The following is a 23,488-nucleotide window of genomic DNA, read 5'->3' as shown; positions in this document are numbered from 1 at the left end:
AATGGGAATCCAGGAGTACGTCAGAGCCTCCTCCCGATTAATCCTTCCAACGGAACCTGTGGAAAATCTTCGCTTACAAGGAGGATTTCCTTCTTAGTAACGAGCAGGATTTCGCGGTTCGACTCTTTCACGCCGTCGGTGTAAGCTTCCCTTCCATCCCTTTCCTTCCCATCCCTTCTTCTTATTCTCGGACAATTTGAATCTTTAATGAAATAAATTCTCATCCTCGTGGTACAAAATCTTCTCCTACTTTTTTCTCAGGAAGAAAATCAATCGAATTTGTTTTGCTAATCCCCATCCAATATTTTTGTACAAAAACTTGGTGATAGTTCGAAAGTATTCCAAAAAATAATAACGATTGATTACGAGATATTGAAATGAGTTATAGACCATTTTATAATAGCACTTTTGATGATTATTATACTTAAGATAAGAACGTCGAGAATGACTCATTTTTTTTTATCTGTGCATAGATTCGATTCGCGATTTTTGATTGTGAAATTCACTAAATCCAATTTCCATCGACTATATCTCCTATCTTCTTTCGTTTAATTAACCGCAAACCGACTAATCCGCGAAGAAGAAGAAGAAGAAGAAAGATGAAGAGTAGGAAGGAGTAGGAATCTTAGTCTCCCTTTCCCTTTTAACTTTCCTACGGTAAAATAATTTATCGTTACTTCGCTACTTAGCCCCCATTAAGTGCGGAAGATTTAGTCCTCCGGAGTCTAACCGACGTACACGTAGCAGCAGCCTCTTAGCCTTGTTCTATCGTAGGAAACCTTCACGTCCCATATCTACCTTCTAAAACCACAACTACTACCACTATCATCTAACTCGTTTCAACCCTTTCTTCTAACGAAGATTGAGAACCATAGGTTTTTTCTTTTATCACGATTTTTCTTCTAATATATGCTGCTACTAATTTTTAAAGTATAACATTAGGTACACCATATTTTAGGTATACCATTTGATGGATTCATTTGATATCACTATCTTTTTTTCCTATTTATAAAAAAAATATATTAGTTATATTAATTTATTGTTAATTATATATAATAATAATAATAAAATAATTATTAACATATATATTAAATTATAATTATATTTATCACAATTTATGCAAATGCAAATACATTTACATACAATTATATATGTATACTTGTCATCGAATTATTTCTATGAAAAAACTATGAAATTTGGATTTATCATCAATGTTTGTGTGAGAAATGGTCTGTAATAGTATCGCGTGATCGATTAAAGTGAGACACCCCATATAGAAGGGTATGGTTCATCGTGTTCTGGCCCCTATCGTCTTCCTTAGTATAAAGCACCCTTCTGGACTCCGGGAAGGGCGATATCTCTTGGCTCCATTTAAGACAAACACTCCCGCATAACCTAAGGGTGAAGATAACATTCTCACGTATAACGTCTGCATTATTCCTTGTCGAGTATTAATCATATCCATCTACGTTGTCACGTCGCTAAAAGACAATGACACACAAAGAGAGTGAGAGAGAGAGAGAGAGAGAGAGAGAGAGACAACTCTTTCTTTCCCTTTCTTGCATTATCTCTCAAAATAATTTTCTAAGATAACGTTTTAGTGTAAATCCGAATTAACAGTTGTTAGTGTTAATTAAATGATCCACTTTTCGAAATTCCATTTTTTGGTCACCAATTTATAAAATGAAATCTTTTTTTTGACTGACTTTTATATTTTTGTGAGTTGAGTTGACTAAATTTTTCTTTTTTTTTTCAAGAAGGTTCGATCTATCAAAGAAAACGAAAGACCAGATCGGGGTTTTAAGTCGTTGATTTATTCGTTTTCGTCGACATAGCCAAAAATTCACAAAATGCTTTAGAACCCTCTCTCAACAACAACCTTTTCGTCTTTGGCTTATTCCTCGTTTGTCATTCGGTCCACAATGTTTTCTACTTACTTCAGAGGACGGGTGTAGTCTTTCTTACGGATCCGTTAGAGACACGTGACAAATCGTGTTGGGACATCCTAAAGTGCGAGTATGCAGACATGGAATAGGCGAAGGGTTTGAACATTAAAGGAGAATGGATTTGGTCAATTTTCTTTACAAATGTCTATGGTTCTTCGATCTCATGAAATATTATTTAAATTAATTAGAAATTTTGATGAATTAATATTACATTTATTTTATTGCAACAGATATATGTATGTGTCCATAATTATGAAAGTGGTCGAAATTAATTCAATGTAATTTTTAAAAATTACCTATTAAATAATGTTAGTTATTTCAATATTATACAGAATTAATTTAGTGTTCTATTTAAATATTTTGAAAGATAAGATATATGACTTAGACCATTTTCATAATTATGGTCATATATATATGTCTATATGTGTTAAGTTGTAACGCTTATTAACGAACGTGTTAAACGTTTTAGATTATTATTAAGGGTTCGTCGAATTTCAATGGCGTTAGTAAAATCTAAACCACGTGATTCTAAAAGGAGAGTGTTCTAAATGTCTAGTCGGGGGTGCGATATAACCTTGAATGGATCGTAATTTCTCAGTATTATAATGTATATTAATCTTGTAATATTCTTGTTCGGGTCTTACTCTCTTGCAATTTCGTAGCATCTAAATCTTAGAGTTTAGTATGTCACGCTTACGTACAACACAAATGTTTATATATATATATATATATGTATTGGTAGTATCTTTAGATATTTGTAGAAGAGAAGAGAAACTGGTGGTAGGAAGGGGAAATTTTACGACTTTAAGACCAATCAAATTTATCGAGGCTCGCGTAAGTACTTTGCGTTATAGGCGTGCGCCATATGCACAGACTGTAAACCTTTCGACGTTTCGTAAGTGCAATGGCGAGTAAACCTAACTCAATGGCTGCAACCGATCGTTCGTATAACTCGTTTGCTCGCAATTAACGAAATTACCTCTTATTGAGAATTGGTTTTGCTTTCAACTTCTCAAATCAAAGCAACACTAATAAGACGTGTTGTGTTCTTAAATTTCCTATTTCGTTTTTATATCTTTTTCACCAAGTTCTTATCAAATGTTACGTTAGTTAGTTAAATAAATTGATTTTGTTTTAAATGAGAAAGATAATTTAGTGTAATAAATATATCATTGCAATAAAAATTTACTTAATCCCTTTAGGGACCATGCGATATGTTTACCATTTAGTATCAGTGAGAGTGCAAATATTTGTAATAACTCGTGCATAAAAATCATTAATTATTTTTTTCAATTTACTCATACTTCAATTTTATTTTCCTATAACTCTCGTTAATTTTCAAAATTAATTAATTATAAGTACGCAGAATACAAGTAGGATCGTGTGTGATTTTTTCTCTTTTTTTTTTTTTTTTTTTTAATACTTATGAAAAATTATACGAACGTATAACTACTAACAAATTTAAATATATATATATTTTATTTTTTATTTACAAACGATACGCGAATGCAATTAAATTGCATTGAATTTTTGAAAACGCCTCACGTCAGATTTGCCCCTGTGATATTTTAGTTAAAAACGTAGATTTCAAAAAAGAAAAAAAAAAGACATCTCTTACATTTCTTTTTTTTTTTTTTTTTTTTTTGCAGACGGTAGAAAAATCATGAAACATCTCATGCGTGTGTATATGTGTCAGCGAATGAGAATAAAAGATGTAGAGAGAGAGAGAGAGAGAGAGAGAGAGAGGAGTCATTAATGTTAGCCCGCAATCATCAAGACTCCGCCTAAAGGAAACGCCTACCACCCCTCCTTTCTCATCCCCCCAGTTTCTTTTCCCCCGAATTACCCCCTCGTGTCATTTCTCTCCCTGTGCTATTCAGTTTTGCCGCATACGTGTCGAGCTAACGCTTCTAGCAATAACGCGAGGTGAGGGGGAGGGGGAGGAGGGAGGAGGGTAGTCTGGAATTACAGGAAAACTACGCGTTTCTCATGAGAGTTTGCGTTGTGTTTGCAATATTCGCGAAACCTAACACTTTCATAACATATTCTCTTAACCAAAAACCTCGTTCTACTTTTACTCCCCTACTTTTATCCCCTTACTTTATCCTACTACCCTCTTTTCACATTTACGAATGTTTTCACAAATGAGCTTGATAGGATCATAGAAGAAATATTCGTTAAAAAATATAAAAATAAAAATGTGCTCAATAGTTTTAATCTTTCGTTTGGAATTTAATGTTAATTTTCTATTACGTTGACATAAAATGTACATAATAGAATTTGAACGAAATACAATTCGAAGTAAGACACAGTAATTATATGGTAATACTGTGTAAGAGATTGTACTGACGAAAGCGTGAACAACTATCGTGAAATTAGACAAAACTCGCAATAATGTTGCATCAAGCTGACAACATTCTCAAGTATTATTTCGCGACATTGCGTGGTTGTATTTTAATCACTATGTTGAATATAATTATAGACGTTAAGAGAATATAATTAAAAAAAATGAAACTCTCGTCTATTTATTCTATTCAAGATCGTATTACAAACAATTTGGTGTGTGTGAATTCAAAAAATTAGGAGTACATTGCGGACAAACAACGTGACACGTAATTTATATATATTAAGATATTTTCTGATAAAATCTAACTTATTGTTATATGATATATATATATATATATATATATAAATGTCACATACACCTCGTATCTAATATTTTATCTACAAATTTCATTTATATCAAATCAATGCGAATTTAGTCGTCGCTTCCCATTTTTTAACTGATAGAACTTTTTTTTGTTTTATTTTTTTTTTTATATACGGATTTCCGTTCAAGTTAGTTCGCGAATAGTTCGCTCATTGTCAGTGTAGTTCGAATGGGACATTCCAATGTGAAAGTAGCTAGCTAAATCGAAGAACAATGTGAGAGAGATAGAGAGAGACAGAGAGAGAGAGAGAGAGAGAGAGAGAGAGGGATAAATCGAGTGGTTCTTCGGTATTTCGATCAGAATTCAGGTAACTTCCCGTAACAGCACGTTCCAATAATTACAAGCGAAAAGGCTGGGTTAGGTCTCTCTCTCTCTCTCTCTCTCCCTTTCTTCCCTTTTTTTTTGCTCCCTAACCCCCTCCCCGTTTCGTGTCCACTGCGTCAGCACACAGGATATTTCACGGGACGGAGATTAAATTTTTTTGCTTGGTCGGTTTTATCCTCCACAACGCGAGAAAGCCAACCAACCAACCAACTACCCTTCTCGCGATCATGGTTTTCAAATTAGTCAAAGATATGGGCTATAAAGTTGAACATTCCTAACTGACCGAAGAAAAAAACAATCATTGAATTACGCACAATTTTTTCTTTTTATTCTCGTTCAAAATAAAAAAAGAAGACACTTTTCCAAAAAAAAAAAAAAACTTGTCTCTTCGAATAGAAATTTTATCTGACCAAATGTTTTCAACGATGTTTTTATCTCGATTTTTTTTTTCACTTAGAACGTTTTAACCTTTTAATTAAAAAGATTGATGAATCTCTATGCAATTTATTTTAATGAAATAATAAAATAGTATGGAATTTAAAATAAGAAACTTTGCTTGAATTAATGAGTCGTAAATTGAAGAATTAGTATTCTCTCTCTCTCTCTCTCTCTCTCTCTCTCTCTCTTTTGTTAGATAAAACAAAGTGAAAAATCTTTGTAACTTTTTTTGGACGAATAAATCAAATGCATTACGACACTAGCATAGATCAGAGAATTTTAACAAACAAATGTTTAATCACCCCTGCTAGAGTGCCTCCCAATATCGCAGTAATTAACTTTAAAAAATAATAATTTTCATTTAGTTCGACATACTTATTTCCACTTTATCAATAATAATTCTAATAGTATTCTAATTTTGTCAAAAAACAAAAAACACATAGTGTCCCGTGCAAAATAATGTCCTCGTTTTACGTACAGGACATTATCGTTCCTCTTTAATGTGCGACCGAAGCGTACGAGGAGCTTGTCGGCATCAAATTTCTTGCCTTAGGATGTTTTAAATTACAATGTGCTGAAGAAGGAAAAAAGGATAAGAAAAGATGAGTGAGAGAGGGTAGAAAAGTCGAGGGAGAAGAAGAAAGAAAAAAAAAAGGGGATATGCAAGGGAATTCGTCGTTCCATCTTTTTCTATATTATTTTCTTTTCTTCTTCTTTTTTTCCTTTCTGTTATATACCTCCTCTCCTCTCCTTCCATTCTTTCTTATTTTTTTTTTTTTAATTTATTTTTTTTTTTTAACCTTCCTGGAGATTAATCCTCCATATTACTCTTAACGTTCGCCTGGCAGCAACACGCCACTTGTTTACCGTTCTCATTTATTTCAGAACGTTTGTTGCTATCTTTCTTCCTTCTACGTGTTACACGTTTTCATTCATCTAACAATTTCTTTCTTTCTTAGCCATCTTTGATTTCATCTTTTGCATTCATCGATACTACTTCAAACACAAGTTGGACCATGACGAATAATAAAATGACTCGATGATAGTAGCTGACCAGATCATTGTTTAGATTGTAGAAAATTAATTGGATAATATTGTTTGCAAAATTAAAATCCTATAAATGATTGTGATTTTCTTATGAACACCTTGTCGCACCTATTTCACTCATATTCCTTGACTTTAATGATCTTGACAAGAATTAGTAATCCAATATAATGGTCAAGTTATTAATGAAAAAGAAATGGTAAAGAAAATAAAAGGATTAACTCTAGAATGGTTTTTCTATCAATCTTAAAATGCTTTTGTAGGTTTCGTTAACAGAAGAAAGAGGAAATAACAGTGACGAAGTAGCCTTTCTGGCAAGTAGTAGTAGTAGACTAGTAGCTACTACTACCGCGTATCGATCCTTGGCTATTATTAGTCCCTTGTCGACCCCTATTAAAATCGTCGGGAACGCTCGGAACGGTTCTTTCCTCTTTCCCTCCTACGACTCTCCTCCTCCTCCTCCTCGTATATGTTCCTACACAAACGTTATCAGTTTTTCTTTATTTCTTGTTTTTTTTTTTTTTTTTTTTTTTTTTTTACTTTATTTTCTTTTATTTTTTTCTCCACGTGCAAAAATAAATCGCCGTGTTTCGTAAAAGTGTTTGTAAAATGATAAACAAAAAAATAATTAAATTATTATATTCGTTATAATTGTGGTTCCTTTTTTTTAACGTTTCCAATAGGTGTAAGAAATGTTCCGATGTTCCTATGAACCGGACAAAGATTGCCACCTGTTCTTATTTTAACAAACAAAACAAAACAAAAAAGAAACCACCCTATCGGAAAAACGAACATTTATCAATCGAAGTGTATAAGAAAAATAAAAAAAAATAAAAGTAAATTCAGGATCTAAAGCGCACAAGCGGTTTCTCGAGGAAAGAATAGCAAGAAGGGTATGTAGGAAGGAAGGAAGGAAGGAAGGAAGGAAGGAATGAAGAAAGGAAGGAAACCACTGGCATCGTTGGGTAACATCGTAGAAACCGAAACGATATCAACCGAATCGCACGTGTTCTTGTCTTCGATTTACCCTCTAGCCATAGCACCGAAAATTCAACCTACCGTGGGCTACCACCGGGTTCTGTATCGCGGCGGGGTTACGATATTTCTGTACCGATAACATTGGGAACACTCACCCTTCGAGAAGAAGACTGCCGATAAATCGATAACTCGTCCAGTCCGAGCAATGCAACGTCATGTTATTCGTGTCTGTATTTCAAACATCTGGAACGTTCGTTTTCTTCATTTCTTTCTTTCTATTTGTTGTTGTTACACATATCATTATTTACATACAAACTAAATCATAAATAAATATATATTTATAATGTTCATATACTTTTCCAAAGAAAAATCAAATAATGAAACCTATTTACGTTTATCTTACATTTTAAGACGGCTGTATAAATTCTTTAAATAATACTTGGACTGTGAATAATATCATTGTTATGTTATACTATTTTGGTATTAAGATAGTGTCAGAGAGTGTTACAATGTAGTTTAAAAAGGCTGACGATAAGTAAGTGTTACTTCTAAAGATATTGTGTATAGAATGAGTAGTCGTTGAGTTGTATGTTGAATAAGTATATGCATATTGTATTACGTATACGTTTTTAGGTCAGTTAGAATATTGGTATCAATGTGTGAACATATGTGTATAGAAATACGATAGAAATAGTAGTGAACGTTTGTCTTAAAAAAAAAAAAAAGTGACAACGTGTTAGAACGTTTTATTTGCGTGGGTAGAAATTGCATCGAGTTGCTGCATACAATAACATCGTATTTTATAATGCAATGCTGTAGAAAAAGCAGTAAATCTTTTTTCTAACAAAAATCAATGTTACATATCAAACGGAAACAAGATTAAATTTGATTGCATTGATTATGGGGAGGGAGGAGAGGGATAGGATTTCCTAGTAATATTTCGTTTCCAAAATAAAACAAAATGACCTGTGACTGTGAGAAAACTTAAAAGAAGCTTCAGGGTTTTCTCTTATCGATCGTACTTTACCCGACGCTTTACACGATGTCCATTATTTAAGTATTTCCGATATAAGAAACTTCCAAGCGAGTACGTTCAGAAAAGCTTCAGCATTATGTCGTTCTATCGTTTACTTATTTTTATATATTCACTTCCTTATATAAAGTCCGACGTTGGGTCGTTACGGTCATCACAAAGAAAATACATAATACCGATATCGAACTGTAGCGAATCAATTTATTCTTCGAGAAAGAGACTTTAGCGTATGCACAAATACACACACACACACGTATATATATATACAAGTAGAGAGAGAGTTTCCTCTCACATTTTCTTCGAAGCACACTTCGAAAGCAGTTTTGAACTTTTCGCATCCGCTTATTACGACGTTAGGTTCGACTCGATGATGCCCTACCACCGACAGCCACGTCGTAAACTCACCAAGTAAGCTCGACTCTTTTGTAACCTGGCCTTCTCCTCCTCCTCGTCTTCTTACTCCTCCTTCTCTTCGTGTTATGGACCCTCTATGTTGGAGAATTTAACTTTGCTAGACTCTCCTATCCTCTTCTCTCCTTTTCCTTCCTTCCTTCCTTCCTTCATACCATCTTGAATCTACAAAGGTTTTTCTAAAAGAACGAGAGAGAGAGAGAATGTATATAATAACCATGAGAGAGGCCAATTTTTTGGAATATAACCTTTTTTTCCCTCACACTTTATTTCCCTTTTCTTTGATAGAGAATAAACTCGGATAATAATGTCAAATTATTTGTCAATAATAATCGGATAACTCTTAATATATTTGTCATTTTTTTGTTGTTTCGTATAAAATTCCTATTTATATTTAACTTTTATATAATATATATATATTTTTGATTTTATCTTTTCTATATACATATATAGTATATTTTTCCTTCGTCATTGTCCCACGTAGGTGGTGGTAGAGATTCGCGTGAAGATAAACGATGCTTTATCAGAAGGATGTTTTCGCCGATCTAAAGGTGAAGAAAGAAAGAAAGAGAGAGAAAGAGAGAGAGAGAGAGAGTATCTCGACAATGGTATTTGCTACGGAAAACCCAGATTTATAGCTCGTGGAAAAGACAGTGCTGAGAGAGAGAAAGAGAGAGAGAGAGAGAGGAAAAAAGATCTTCTCGAAGGTTTTCACCCTAAGCGTTGTAGGGATAAAGACGTACGCGTGTGGACAGGAATATAAATACTCGTAAAAGACGAAGAATTTTGCTTAAAAGGGATACCAACCCCTTGCCATCCACCACTCACCCCCAGTCGTCGTAATATGTCGCGCGGAAATCTTCTTGTAGAAATTTTATTTACACACATTCGTGGGCTCGCAGACACACAACTTGTATAAATGGGAGACAAGGGGGCTGGGGGTACGGGAAGGGAAAGGGAAAACGGGTGAAGGGGAAATAAAAAGAATGGAATTTTGTTTGTTTAAGAAGATTATTTATACTTGAAATATTCTTACGATTTTAAATGTCAGCCCTTTTCCTTGCTTCATATTCCATAAACTTGCATTGGAGAAAAGTGTGTATAAGGGACGAGCACGTGTGCGTGTGTATGTGAGAGAAATGTATGTACATTACACTGGCGAGATTTTACAGCCAGGTGGTTCACCGAAGATGTACGTTTTCGGTGGTATTCCGAAATTTCGTCGTAGTCGAGAAAATGAACGGCGTTAATAAGAAACGCGTACGTAACTCCTACACACTAACATGCATATACATACATACATATAACATTATACGTATATATGTATATTCGGGTAGAAGCTTTTCGTGGCTTTTAAACGACTTCGCAAATATTCAGAAACGTTTGCCAAGATTTGCGAGCTAGAGTAAACGAGCTTTTCCTTCCGTTTAAACGAGAATCCAAAGAAAATATTGGCTCGATGGTAATAGTAATGTAACTGCACCCATTTTCTATCAATGATTTAACCATTCTGTAAATTCATTATGATTCAACAAAATATTTCTTAGTTTAAAGAAGATATTATTTATTATTATTCAAAGAGAATGAGACGGTGTAAAAGAGACAAAAGTGTTTTGGTAGTATTTCTTTCGAGAAATCAAAGTTAATCGTTAAAAAGATTTCCTTTCTTGTATCGGAGAACAGAGAGAGAGAGAGAGAGAGAAAAAGAAAACAAATAGAAACATAAAGAACGGAAATTTTCCAAAAGAAGAGTAAAGAAAGAAGATTGGAGGAGTAATTACGAGAGAACAATTATATTCTATTCTTCGTATAATTAGATCGATTCGAAAGGAAGATTTAAAGAGGTTCCTATTTCATTCTTTCTTCTTTCTTTTTTCCTTTTTTTTGTTCTTGCATTTTTCCTTCTTATCGAAATCGGTCGAAGGAGGAACACGATCTCTCTTCTTTCTCTTTCGCGTAAAAAGAAATTTCCTCCTATCGTCCGCGATTCGCCATTCGAATCAAGAAGGCTGGTGGTGGTGGTGGTGGTGGTAGATGAGGGTAGGTAGACAGGATGGAGTCGAGGTTTGAAGGGGGTGGAGAAGGAAGATGGAGAATTCTATACGACAAGAGAAACGAGCCGGTCGTTACGGTGAAAATAGGAACGGTTTCGGTATAGAAACGACGTTTGTTGCCCGGAACGTTTCATTGGAACAAATCGACGCCGATCTTCGACTAGGATCTCTAATATCGGGGGTAGTTCAACCCTTAATATCTCTCCGTTTCGTGAAAATCGTTTTTCTTCTTCTTCTTCTTTCCAATCCTTTTTTTCTAGGAAGTCTTACAAGTCCTTGCAAATTTTGAGTCTTCGTTCTTCTTTCACTTTCTTCCTTCCCATTCCCCTTTCCTTCATTCCCTGTACTCTCGATTCAAAAGCTATCACCGAAAACTCCCCGAGGTATCTTAAAATAAAACAATGGTTGCTATGTGCTTCGACTTTACTCTCACGGTTGTTGTGTCTATCTTCTTTTTATTTTTTCCTTCTTCTTGTTCTTCTCGTTCGTACGTGCACTATACGATAGTTTTCTTACAAACTAACAAAACTCTATATCCGGATAGATATCTCTCTACACATCACTTACGTACTTTTCCTTTTCCCCTTTCTCACCCCAAATTCCCACTTCTTTAGAGTTACTTCATCATTGTTCTTAGTTGTTCTCGTCTTTGCCGAAAGAACCTAGTAATAACCAAAGTCCTGTAAGAAACGACAACGATACAACTATTAAGTGGGTACACCGGATAGATAGAGAGAGAAAGAGAGAGAAAAGATGACTCTGAAAGAAAAAGAAAGAAAGAAAGTAGAATAGAGAGGGGTGTTACTTAGAGATACTCTCGATGTCCTATCATTTATCGTGCAAACTCGACATTTTACAACGACCCTCGAACTATCTTCTTCGTACCCCCCTTTCTCTTTGGTTTAAGTATATTAAACTTTGATATTCTTTCTTTATGGAAAAATTCATATATTTTATCTCACAACTATGTCATATTTTTACAAATAATTTACAAAATTTTTAAAAGTGTTTTCTACCTTGTACTTCGTTCATTTTGAAACAAAAATAACGCGTGTTGGTCACACGAACGAATTATGCTCGAATGATTTTCATAGGTGATACACGAAAATAGAGATGCTTTGATCCTAAGGGATGATGGTTGGGTGGCGGGATGATTGAAGAGGAAAGGGTCCAGTCCTTTCGTGAGCGGTGTACCGAACTATCGTTTCGTCGAAAATGAGAGAGAAAATGTAATGCCGTAGATGAGGGGAAAATGAGATCATTGCCGGAGGCTCATTGGCTCGATCGTTTCTACTCTCCAAGGATAAATCGAGACTGCTCGAAAGTGTCTTTCGTGATCGATCACTCTCCCTTCGTGTTACACCCTCTCCCTTCGTACTACGTACTATCCTCAAGCTTTCTCTAGTGCACCTTGCTAAACTCGATGCGGCTGGTTATCTCGGTAGTTAATTAGTCACTACTCCAAGGTATTACGTCGGCATCTATGTCCTATCGTTTTATCATCGTTAATTACTCTACTACTCTCTTTTTTTTTCTATTACATCTTCTATTTTATTATTATTATTATTATTATTATTATTATTTTTAATTCTTTTCCTATCTTTGAGTTGAAACAATCAATTTAAAGATGATTTAAAGATATTTACGATGAATTTGGTATACATACCGTGTTACATCCATTGGTTAAACCACTTTAATGCAAAGGTAATTCTTTTTTTAGATTAAACATGTGATTTATACATTGAATTTATTTCAAGGATAATAAAACAGCAAAAAAATCGCTTGTTCACCATCGAGTGAAGAAGAATAAGTTTTCTTTATACGTCATTCGAAATATGATTTTCACTTAAGACGTAGGGATGCATGCATCTTTGCAGACGAATTGTTGAAAATAAGATGAAGTGGCAAAAATGGAAAAGAGGTAGAAGGAAAACGGGGCATGACGAGTACTTATGTTAGCTATCAAGCGGGTGCAATCGACATGCCGCAATTGTCCTGGAATTTTTGCTCGTTTGCGTTGAGAGCTTCTTCTTTCTTGGCTTGCTGCTGCTGCTGCTGCTGGCTTTGGCTCTGCCATTGCCTTAACGTTTGGTCTTCGTTTTAGCTTTTCTTAGAGAGAATTTTCTTCTCTTGACAAAGACATGAAGAAAAGAAGGTAGAAGAGAAAGAGGAAGAGGAGAATGAAGAAGAAATTCTGTGATATGAGATGAGAGAAATGTGAAAGCAGTGGTGGATAACGGGAACAACGTTTACTGAGAAATCTGACTTCTTCAATCCCAAGATCCAAAGAATACTAAAAATAAAGAATGAAAAATAAAGATAAAAATAATGAAAGATTTTTAATAAATATTATTTCTATATTTAATTATTTTTTTTTTTACCACAAAATATATCGTTGATTATCCAGTAATTCGATTAACGTTGTAAGTTCCGTATTTAATCGATTAATTATAAATGGTGATTGGTAAATGAAAGGAATTGTTTTATGATATTTTCAATAGCGAAAATTGAAAAGGTAGGAAAGGAGAAATTTAATAAAGAAACAAAAAACAAAAAGACAAAAAGAAAAGTCGGACCTCGAGAATAATTCGTTCAATTAAAATTCATTTATTATTTTAAACGTCGGTAATATGATTTTTCTTTTCTTTTCTTTTCTTTTCTTTTTGTTAAACGCAATTAGATTATATTCTATAAATTTACTACGCATTAATTAAACGATCAAAAAAAAGGTTGGGAGTGTTTGATGTATATAAAATGAATTGAATTTCCAAGAGTGTACTCGATTTTCTCTGATTAAACTTGAAATATTCGATGCATTATTGCTGCGATTTAATCTATGCTAAACGGTTGGAAAATTTCTAGACTTAGATGACGTACTCTAAGAAGAGCCAACAAACTATCTACGAGCTTTAAAGCTTCGAAAGTTTCCTCTTCGCCCTTTACAAGTTGATGGTCTTTGACCGGAAATTTGAAAGAAAACGGAATTTCTTATATTTTTGGGCAACTTTGTCCGTTCGTATGATTAAAAATCCCTTTTTTCCTTTTATCGAAGAAAAAAACAAGTCGAAGGAAAATATTGTTCAAAAGTTATCGAGAATAATTCATGAAAAAGTTGAACTTTCGTTCATTTATTCATAAATTTATTGAAAATCTGCGAGTGTGTTAAAGTGAGTGAAATGAAAATCTTCTCGACCACTTGGATATTTAAAGAGGTACTAATATTTATTACAAAAGGGAATAATTAAGTAAAGAAATGATGAAGTAAATGGATTAAATGCTGTAAGATTGAAGAAAGTGAAAAGAGGACTCAAAACGTTTGAACATTGCTGTTGCTGCTACTGCTGCTGTTACCTTTAATGACTTTTGATTCTATTTCAAATGGTTAATGCATCCACGATTATTATATTAAATATTTAACATAATTTAATAATAACAAAATGATTAACATATAGTCATCTTTTTTTAATCCATTCCATTTACTTTCATTGATTTCATAACAATATTTGAAGATTATTTGAATAAAAAAATATTGTTCGCAACTTTAACTTCGACTTTCAAGATAAATAGTTGATAGGAAAATATTGGAATAACGAAACGTCTGGTATCAATGGAATCCTTTCGAACGTCTGCAATGATAGCCCAATCAGTTGACCAAAGTCACGTTAGGTATTCATACCTTTCAGAGAAATTCAGATCGTTTCTTGAATAGGAAACGATTTCAGAGTGCTTTTGAATATTCTTGCGTTGTGACGATCCTTCAAAATTTGTCTAATTTCTGTCCACCATCTCTAAGATATAACAAATTTTCTTCTCAACAGTAGATATCTTGTTTATTTCGTTTACATTAAATCGTAAAATGTTTTCCTTTTTAGAAAATCATTTTAATTACTGATTTCTATGATTACTGAATGAAAATTTCTAAAGGTACAAATTTATAGCCATGTAAAATTAAAGACGAAGAATGGAAACCTTTTAATTCGTCAATTTTGTTCATTCATTCATTCATTCATTTATTCATTTATTACATTCGTTCATTTATGTATGCCAATTACACACAGTAGTAGTAGTAGTAGCTTTAGATTTGAGACCCACACTTTAAATTACATTTTCTCTCTTTTAAATTACATTATACGTTTTCTTCGGATATACATATTTATGAAATATTATTTCCCACTCGAGCATATTTTTTTTTTTATTCATATCATATCATATTATATTAATTCTTAATACTTAAGAGAACTTGGTATTCATACAATTATTTTTCTTTTAATAGAAACCGGAATGGCCACGAACTTTTAACCCGGTTACGAATCTATTTTCAAAGCTCGTTTAGATTTCTTAACAGATCATAATAATTCTGGACGTTTTTCTCCTTTTTATTTTCAGATACATTCGATATTTATTTATATATTTTTCAGGAAAATAGATCGAGCGATAAGTGGACAACGAACGACCTTGGTTTATATTACTGAAATATCATTATTTATTACTTTTGTCGTTGAATTCAATTGAATTCTAAAGATGTATCGATGATGTTTATTTAATTTAATTTATCTTGTTTAATTTTAAATATAAGACAAAATATTAAATATAAGACAACTTAAAGATGTTTTTAGAAAAAAATCGAAGCACAATCAAACGCTCCGAGTTTTTTTTTAACAAACCAAGCCACGAATTTGTCGGTGTTTGTAGGTCATGTTTTAGACGGTAGAACAGTTGAATCGTAAAAAAGGGGGAAGATAGTTTTGGTGATTCATGTATGTGTGTGTGTGTGTGTGTGTTTGCGAGCGTTGAAATTCTCGGCTGGAGTTGGTACGAACGAAGGAATTTTTGTTTGTTTTAAAAAGAAGAGAAGAAGAAGAAGAAGAAGAAGAGTCCCTTGGCTCCGTGAAAAATATTCCTTCGCGAGTTGGAATCCTTACCCTTTTCTCCCGGCATCTTGACAATGGCGCCTATCCCCTTTTCAACCCTTCGAGCATCCCTATTCGTTTTGGAACGAGTCGCAGCGTTCTTAATTTCACGAAAAAGAAAAGAAATATAAAACCATTCTCGGTGTCACGTTCGACCTCGTTTTTCACGAAAACGGCCGCGATCACGTACCTGGTTTGCTCTAAAATGAGAGGTACCATTTAAGATCAAACATTTCTAAGAGAGTTGTTAGAATTCGATAAAAGTTTTTAGCATTAGAAAAGTATACTTTTCTGATACTTGTCGAAGAGGAAACTACCACAAAAGATTTTCTGATTTGTTGTACTATAAAAAAGATCAATTAAAATAGGTTTGTTCGTGTTCTCATTCATCATTGTTCCTCGTCTCATTTAAGTGGAATAGACGAATACATAGTACACAATGAAAGAAATTTACAGAAATATATATAGAGAGCACTTCCGACGATGTGTTTGCACATTCGAAAGGTTCTTTCGACAACAAGCGGAAACTTCATCTACTTTTCGTATGACTGCTTGTCTGCCTGAGTGCCTGCTGTTTGCTTGTTTGCTTGCTTGCTTGGTTGACTGACTGACTGACTGACTGACTGTCTGTCTGACTGTATGTCTGTCTGTTTGGTTAGTAGCTTGTCCATTTGGATATCTGGTTAGGAGAAGAGATTTTGCGGAGTTGTGCATGCACAACGTAAGAACGCCCATCAATTTTCTTGCCCTTTAAAAGGCATCAATCTAAGGAAGTAGGGGGATACAAATACTAACGGACAGAACCCTCTTACCTAACCCCTTCTCGACTTTACCAATTTCCGAGGCTTTTATCGTTTCTGAAACCCCACGTCATATTTACTTATTCATCGAACAAAATTTATCCAACTTCCATCGCTAACTGTTAAGATCTTTCTCATTTATTATTTATACATTTTAATACTTGATTATTCAATTATAATCATTTTTAATTATCCTGTTCTAAAATATACACCAAATTTCTACACGTAATTAGGTTTTTAAAATTTAATGCACTTTGCGTAACATTATAACATTTGTAATATAAAATAATACACTTGTTTTGTACACTACAATCTTTCTAGTCATATCTGAAAATTTAATGTTAATAATAATTATTACCTAAATTTATTATATTACCTAATTATTACAATTCCTAAAAACACTACAAAAATACCAATTAGTTTTATTTCAAATTTATTTCGATCGATCTCCCATTTTTTCATTTCAATGCTTTCAGTAGTTCTATCGAAAAAACAACACATGGAATGGCTTATATATTTTTGGAACTGTCGAAAATCTCTATAGCGTTTGATGATTATCGAATCGATCAGCCAGGAGAAGCGGACGGCCACTGTCCGTTCAGGAAATTTTACTAAGGGAAAATCCTCTTTCGTGAGCGGCGAAACGGTTCGTTAGCTTCGCCGTTTGTTGATGTTACTTAATCTCGAGCTTACTGAGCAAAAACACGAGCACATTAAGCGGCCTGGAGTAGTAGTAGTAGTAGTAGTAGTAACAGCAGCAGCAGAAGCACCAGTGAAGGGGGGTTGGTTGAAGGGGGTTCTGGGAGTTGACGGGGGTGTGGTAATAGCTAGACAAGACTCGTACGGACGACCTGCATCTATACGGATAAAACAAGAGCTTCGGTTAAGCTCTCGAGAGGCTTTGTGAACCGATTGAAAAAGCTTCAGGAGAGCAATGTGAAAAGATCACTACGAAGAGCTACATTGTTTCCTTTTTTTTATATCATTATTTATAATAATATAATTATTATTGTATTATCTTTTTTTGTTGGTCGACAAAATTCAAACAACACCAATATTTAATATTAAAACAAATGTACGATTTTTCTTATTAATAAATTTTCATTTTGACTAATTGTCAAATGACTTTAGAACTCGATAAAATTATATAATGACGAATTGATCGATTACATTTTTTAAAATCAGAATTATAATTAATGTAATAATCAGTCATTGTGTTAATTTCAACGTCTAATAAATATCTATCCAATTAACGATTATTGATGGTTTCGTGGTTAAGAAAAAGAATATCGGTGGGTCGAGAAAAGCTTATCTTATTCATCGTGGTTGTCGCGTGTTGTTGGAAAATCACGAGAGAGAGAAAGAGAAAGAGAGGCGCCGAGACGTCTCGACGCCGGTTTGGTCGTCGGTTTACCGGCGTCGTATCTTCGCAGCTTCTCTTCTTCTGCTTCATCTTCTTCTTCTTCTTCCTTAGTATTTGTATATAAATGTACACGTGTATTCTCTCTATCTTCTCTACATATACGAAAATAATGTTAGGGTGTTCCATGTATTATATAACATTTCTCGTGTTCTCTCCCCTTACTCACCCCCTACCTTACCACCCTTATCGATCCTTTATTCGACTCACTCTTTTCTATCCTTTGCCAAGCTAGCAAATAATCATCTTTCTCTTTTTCTTTCTCTTTCTCTTTCTATTACAAAAACCACCACTGTTTTCCGAGTTTTGCACCAAATAGACATTGCCTCGATTAAAGTAAACCGTTTGCAAGATTATCACTTGGAAAAACGAGATGAGGACGAACATAACGTCGTGGAAAACTCTCATTTTCCTACTTTAACAGGGTTATATAGAAACTTTTGATAAGTACTTTTGCATTTGCTAATGATCAAACCTAGTTACTTTCTATTATACGATTTTCTATTAACACGTTAACGTTTATATACATATATATATATATTCCTTCTTCATTGTTTTCAACGAGATCTGTTAGATAATACCGAATAATACCAGTTAAGAACTTTCTGATTATATATGTTCTTTTAAATGACATTATAAAAACTTGACTCTCTATATCCATCATTAATTTTTGTTGTAACACCTGTAATGTATAATAAATTCGATCGATCGATTCTCTCTTAGAAATGTATTTTTAAGTTAATAAATAATATTCGAGGTGTAACGTGAGTTGCAGCAATTTGAATCCGTTATTGAAAATTTTGTTCATTAAGTTATCGTTAAATGTAACAAGAACCGACACTGTCATTTGACCGATATCATGTTCCATATTTCATTTTCATGAATACTAATTACAATGAATATGATACCAATGAAATGTGGATATTTAAGAAAAAAATTACTGGTTCTTCTTTGGATTCATTTAACATTGCTGCAGCATGTAGTATTCATGAATTTCTATTCTTTTTTTTTTTTTTTTAATGGACAAGATAATATGAAATAACACCTAACAAGAGAGGAATATTTAAATACGCGTGTGTATGTGTGTGTGTGTGTGCTTTTAAACACGTCAGAAGGAACAAAGATTATTTCTAATCAAGTAAAAAGCACGAAATTTCTTGATTACGTTTCATATGTCAGTAAACAAAATAGCGGAAGAATTTAGAAGAGCCAACGACGATGGTTGGTGATGATGGTGTGCAACTACGTTTTCATATTTTGGCTAATATTTCGAGTAGCATAACACACAATGCTGCTGCTGCTACTGCTGCTGCTGCTGCTACTATTACTACTACTATTACAGTCAACGCGTTCTCGCTCTCGTCATAAACGCGTTTCTGGAATTTGACGACAAAGTGAATATAAAGTAGTGAAAAGGTTGGGAGAGAGAGAGAGAGAGATAGAGAGAGAGAAATGAAATTCCTACAGTAAAGTTATATTGTGTATATTATATGATACATTGCCATTTCTCACGTGGTTTCCTTCACTTACTTGAATATCCATCTTCATTCGTAGATAATTTTTCATATAAGATAGTTTCGAAATATTTTCAGTATATTATATATCGATTATGATTTATTTTCTTTTTTGTGTAACTCCTGCTTCCAAAGTTCAATATTGGAGCCTCTTACCTAGCAACCGTAAAGTCGCGTATTCTCGTGATGGTTGTAACTATAGTAGGCGAAATCGAACTTCCCAAATGATTGACCGTGCGGGAATGAAAATTAACTACAAAAAATGTATACGATTCATTGACGCAGATTACCCCCACGAGCCGTTAGGATAAAATTTCTAAGAATATCCGTATAAATCAAAAAATAACTCTGCTTCTTATTTTTTTTTTCTTTTCTTTCTTTTTTTCGATCATATTTAACTTGTGTATGATTTTGTTCTTTTTATCATTTTGAAAATATTCACACAAAGTCGTACGGGTTACGCTCACGAGATTAAAATACTTTTCTTCGCTACGTATTATATTCCCAAGAGAGGCATATCTCATTTTCATTTTGAAGAAGACCGAAGTCACCACTTATATACATATATACATATATGTATACACGTGCGTGTGTCGAAGTACAATACTAAAGTAAGTAAAGGGTGGAAGAAAAAAAAAATGAGTTTTCCCATCGTCATACATCTTTCATCCAACACAACCAGCAACGTTTATTCCCACTACGATCGTTCCGATGTCTCCTCACCTACCAACCCAAGAAACAGGAAAAGAAAATTATTCCTGCTTTATTTCTTAATAAATATTGTTTTTTTTTCTTCCTCTCTCATAAACAATAGAATAAATTCACCCCATCTTACTCTATTTCTATCGTTCAACTTTATCCTCGATAAAAATCTAGAAACGAGTAAACATCTTTTGATATTCTATTTACTCCGAACTTTCTTTCTCAAGAAAATTCGAAAACAAAAAATATTTTGATCTACTTTTTTTTCGTGAATGAGATAACTTTATCTATTCGTTTGGATATTTACGAAAATCAAAATTGTTTTCTCCATCGATGTATATTTCTTTCTGTATTCTGAATTACGAATATTAGAAATACAGAATTATTTTCTCTTAAAGAAATATTTTCTATTTTTTATTTTCAGATTAGAAGAATTATCTTCATCTCTGATCCATCGTTGATAACCAAACAACAAGATGGCAGCTTTCGTGGCGAAGCAGATGGTCGGCAACAAGCTGAATGCAGTTAAAGGTAAACAATTTATATATATATAAAAAAAAACTAAACAAAAACAAAAAACGACGTATCGAATTTTTGTGCAAAAGAAATACAAAAAGAAAATAAAAGTACCATTCCAATTTTGTTGAAAAGGGAATAGGAAGTTAGGACACTTCGTTATCGGTCGGAGATATCGTTGCCTATGTAAATAACCGAATGAAAAAAAAAATATATTTTCTTCGTTAAAAATAAAAAAAATAAAAAAAATCAAAAGAGTAATTCGTCCAGGGACAATAGGCATGAAGTTGTCCGAGAAAGATAAACGAAATATTTCTATTTCGTAGGGACGTGATTTATCGAATGAACTCGTTCGCTCGTGTGCCAAAGTGTAAAACAATTTTTGAGAATGCGTTGTACAGGTTAAACCACCAGTGTTGAATTCGTAAACCGAAACACAAATTTCGTAGAGTAAGATCCACTTTAACAAATTTCAAATTCGTTTTCTCAAATTATTATTGTGATAACATGGTAATGAAACTAATGGTAGGATTTTTCTATAATTTTAATATTCTACGTTTTATTCTTTGATTATAATAAATAGTTCAGTCTTTTTTGTTTTTGAAAAAAAAAAAACAACTATCAACAATATTGCGAATCACGCAAAAGGAATCGATAAAAAGTGGAAGAAAAATCCGTTGCGGAATTTTCTTCTTCCCGTTGCCGGATATCCGCCTAACATAGGTCGAACCTTTTTTTTTTTCTAAAAGAACGTGACTTCCAGCAAATTTATTTCGTGTTCGTTCCATCGAATCGAACGCTGTTAAGGTTAGATGGTACGGAATGAAACGTCTTTCATTAATTCGTTGAAAAATAGAAGTTCCAATGGTTTCTTTTATTAAAAAAAAAAAAAATCTTTTAAAATATACGAGATTAACTATATTAACAATAATATAAAATAGATTATTAACTGTTTCATTGATTTTAATTAATTACACTTGAATTACTATTAAATAAACGAACCAAAAAATAAGTTTTAAATTACTATTTTTAAATTACCATATATTGATTATTATAAATAACTTATTAAATATGAAAATAATAAAATAAAAAATGTTTAATAATCCATGAAGATACCTGTTAAACCGTGATAATCACGTTTAGAAATCAATAGCGCATGAAACCCATAGTCTGTCGCGGTTTAACTAAGTGGTATATCCCTTCTTCTTGTTCTTCTTCCTCCTCTTGTTTCTCTTAACTTTGAACGTGAACGTGAATTACCAACAAATATTCTCTGATGTTCCGTAAACGTTTAATACGAGACAGGTGGGGCAATTCTATGCGCTTATGCGAATACAAGAGGAAGAAGAAGAAAGTTAAACTAAAGAGATTACAGAAACCGAAGAAGGATAGTTATTTGTCTAGGCAAGTTTACTCTATCAGAAGAACGATAATCGTGAATAATCGGCTTCAATGTAACCGTATATGTGTGTATATATGTGCGTACTCTACGAAATTGAACGTCACGAAAATTCAAGAGTCCATTTCAAGAGATACGAGTACGAGGATGATATAATCCGTTCGATATTGGTCAGTACAAGTGGTAGGGATCAACGTATAATCGGACTCAAAGATTAAATTCATATTAACTCGATTTTGATTCGAGAAGGTACATACCTTGTGGTATATAATTCATTTATTTTTATCAATATCTTAGAAAGATCACATCTATTCTCTTGATCTTGATTATTAATTATTACACTTATTACAAATTTTTATATTAAAAAATCCTTTTACCTGATATACGATAAAAGTTAGGATAAATTAAAAAACAAAAAAAAATGATAAAAGAATTTCACTCGTCGATTGTTATTATTGGTTCACTCTATAAATAACGTCAAAGGGATGGCCAATATTGCGATTCGCTTGACGATAGAGAATATTTTCCAACATATAAGTACCTATCTCTACACATACATATATATGTATACACATATATACATAGATGCACACAGATCTCGACTCTCCATTTTCGAAACAAACTCCGAAAATTCCGTTGGTAACTATCGATGTGTGTGTGTGTGTATTCCCTATTCTACACGTGAACGTAACTGTGTACGTGTGTGTATATGTGTGTGAATGCCACGGCAATAAAACTTGCGTCATTAAGGAAAAGTTTTAGCTTTTCGCGAGCGTCGAAGCGAAAAAGCGTATCGCAGGGAATCCTTAATGGGAAAGGACGAGTAAATGGGGTCCCTTCGTCAAACCTAGAAAGCCGATTTTTACTTGAAATCTTTCCACGGCTTGTTCCGAAGAACCTTTCTTACCAATCCCTCTCTCTCTCTCTCTCTCTTCTTTAACACGATCGATCCAAGTCCTCTCTTCCTGTCTACTTACCCTTTCTCTCTTTTTTTTCTTCTTCTTCTTTTATCCTATGTCTAAACCCTTATCCAACTCGTGTCCCCCCTATTCACGATTTCGTGTGTCCCTTGACAAAAGGAATTTTCCCTTCATATTTTTTGTTTACTTTTTCTTTTCTTTATTTCATTTTCTCGATCTACATAACGCATTTCATCAGAGACAAACATAATATTTCAATGTCCACTTACATACAATAAACGTAAGGAATATACGATGATGTTTTTTTTTCCCTCCTTTCTTTTTATCTCTGCTATTCGAATGGAAATTTTTTTCATAGAATACGTTTC

The 23,488-nt window shown here is 33.4% G+C and overlaps 1 protein-coding gene across 1 annotated transcript in view; it reads left to right on the top strand.

The window, feature by feature from the left end:
* The window catches only part of cpx (synaptic transmission protein complexin), a 228,394-nt gene that overhangs the window by 62,943 nt on the left and 141,963 nt on the right, over window positions 1-23,488 (top strand). Inside the window, exon 3 of the mRNA XM_015326261.2 lies at window positions 20,710-20,816. Within this exon, the coding sequence (XP_015181747.1) occupies window positions 20,762-20,816 (55 nt within the window). The 5' untranslated portion in view covers window positions 20,710-20,761. The remainder of the gene's footprint in view (window positions 1-20,709; window positions 20,817-23,488) is intronic.

This window comes from Polistes dominula, unplaced genomic scaffold (genome assembly GCF_049000335.1).
Source record: "Polistes dominula isolate Pdom_NZ unplaced genomic scaffold, Pdom_raw_medaka contig_24, whole genome shotgun sequence".
NCBI lineage: Eukaryota > Metazoa > Arthropoda > Insecta > Hymenoptera > Vespidae > Polistes > Polistes dominula.
Note: the sequence above shows the minus strand (reverse complement) of the source record. Positions and strands in the feature narration are given on the sequence as shown.